The sequence below is a fragment of the Ictidomys tridecemlineatus genome, chromosome 4 (assembly GCF_052094955.1).
Source record: "Ictidomys tridecemlineatus isolate mIctTri1 chromosome 4, mIctTri1.hap1, whole genome shotgun sequence".
Classification (NCBI taxonomy): Eukaryota; Metazoa; Chordata; class Mammalia; order Rodentia; family Sciuridae; genus Ictidomys; species Ictidomys tridecemlineatus.
Genome location: NC_135480.1, coordinates 13,957,227 through 13,958,878, shown reverse-complemented (window position 1 = coordinate 13,958,878; position 1,652 = coordinate 13,957,227). Strand labels below are relative to the sequence as shown.

Here is a 1,652-nt window from a genome sequence, read left to right as displayed (position 1 = left end):
TGAGTGCTATCATCAAAATAAACATGAAGTGCCATTAAATCACCATGAACATGTTGGTCAGAATATCCCAGAGACAGTGAAGTTTCCCCTTGTGAAGTTTTCACTGAGGCAAAACAGATGAAAATATGTATCTGATGATAGCTCGTTCATAAAACAGTGAATTTCTGCATTCTGATGACAGAAAAGTGGCTAATGTATTGCCTATTAAAATATTCACAACAAGATTCTTTGTAAGTATAATGACAGGCAGACCCCAAGATGTCTTAGCCATTTTTTCTGAGCTTCATACAGTTTCCTTTTTTCTATATAACAGACTTTCAGAGGTAAGGGTATAATTTTAGGAACTTAACTTGAATGTGTTCAACTTAAAAAAAATGACTCATTTCCTGAATAAAATTTGAGAGGAATGAATTCAGGTATTGCACATCTTGTATCACTAAAATCAATACCCTAAAATCTATTTTGCCTCCAACAAAATCTTCATGAATGCGCTCTTGACCTCCTTGTTCCTCAGGCTGTAGACCACAGGGTTCAGCATGGGGATGATCATGGTATAAAAGACAGAGGCAATTTTGTCTGTGTCCATGGAGTGACTGGAGCTGGGCTGTAAGTACATGAAGATAATCGTCCCATAGAAAATGGAGACAGCAGTAAAGTGGGAGGCACAGGTGGACATAGCTTTCCGATGTCCTGCACCTGAGCTCATCTTTAGGATAGTGACAAAAATGAATATGTATGATATCCAGATAACTAGGAGAGCAAAAAAGATATTAAAACTCACAACATAAACAAGAACCAGCTCACTAACGTGCCTATCAGAGCAAGAGAGAACCATGACTGCTGGAACATCACAGAAAAAATGGTGGACCACACTGGACTTACAGAAGGTGAGACTGAAAGTGTCCCCAGTGTGGATGGAGGAATTCAGAAAACCACAGACATAGGAGCCTATGGCCAGACACGCACACACGCTTGTGGTCATGGTGGTGGTGTAGTGCAGGGGCTTACACACTGCTACATAACGGTCATAGGCCATTGAGGCCAGGAGGTAATTTTCCACAGTAGCAAAGGCAGCAAAAAAGAACATCTGAGCAGCACAGGCATTGTAGGAGATGACCTTGTCTCCTAGAAGGAGCCCAGCCATGACCGTGGGAGTGACAGCTGAAGAGTAGCACAAGTCCACCAGAGACAGGTTGCCCAGGAAAAAGTACATGGGAGTGTGGAGACGGGAGTCCAGGAGAATCAACAGGATCATCCCCAGGTTCCCAACCAGAGTGATGGTGTAGATGAGGAGGAAGGTCACAAAGAGGGGAAGCTGCAGACCTGGGTCATTGGTCAGTCCCAGCAGGATGAAGTGGGTCACTTCTGTCCTGTTCTCCATCAATGTTATCTGGGAATCACTGAATGCTCTGAAAACATGAGGAAATAAGGAACAAAAGACCAGAGAAATTAAATCAAAATCAGAAAAACTCAGTATAAGATTTATTCTTTTATTGCAGGAAAAAATTGTTCTTGAGTTCTTCAAAAAAAGTATGAGCTTGGAAACCAAATTCCATGCATTCAATATAAATGAGGTACGTACTGCTGAATTTGACAACTCTGAATGGATCATCTAACCAACATAAAAAGTTCGTAATTTGTAAATTGAGCTC

General features: G+C 41.3%; 1 protein-coding gene across 1 annotated transcript; it reads right to left on the bottom strand.

The window, feature by feature from the left end:
* Positions 1-457: 457 nt before the first annotated feature.
* Positions 458-1,384, bottom strand: LOC106144631 (olfactory receptor 5B3). Its single transcript, XM_013361266.2, has one exon. The coding sequence runs from the start codon at positions 1,379-1,381 to the stop codon at positions 458-460; it is 924 nt and encodes a 307-aa protein (XP_013216720.2). The 5' UTR covers positions 1,382-1,384.
* Positions 1,385-1,652: the final 268 nt, after the last annotated feature.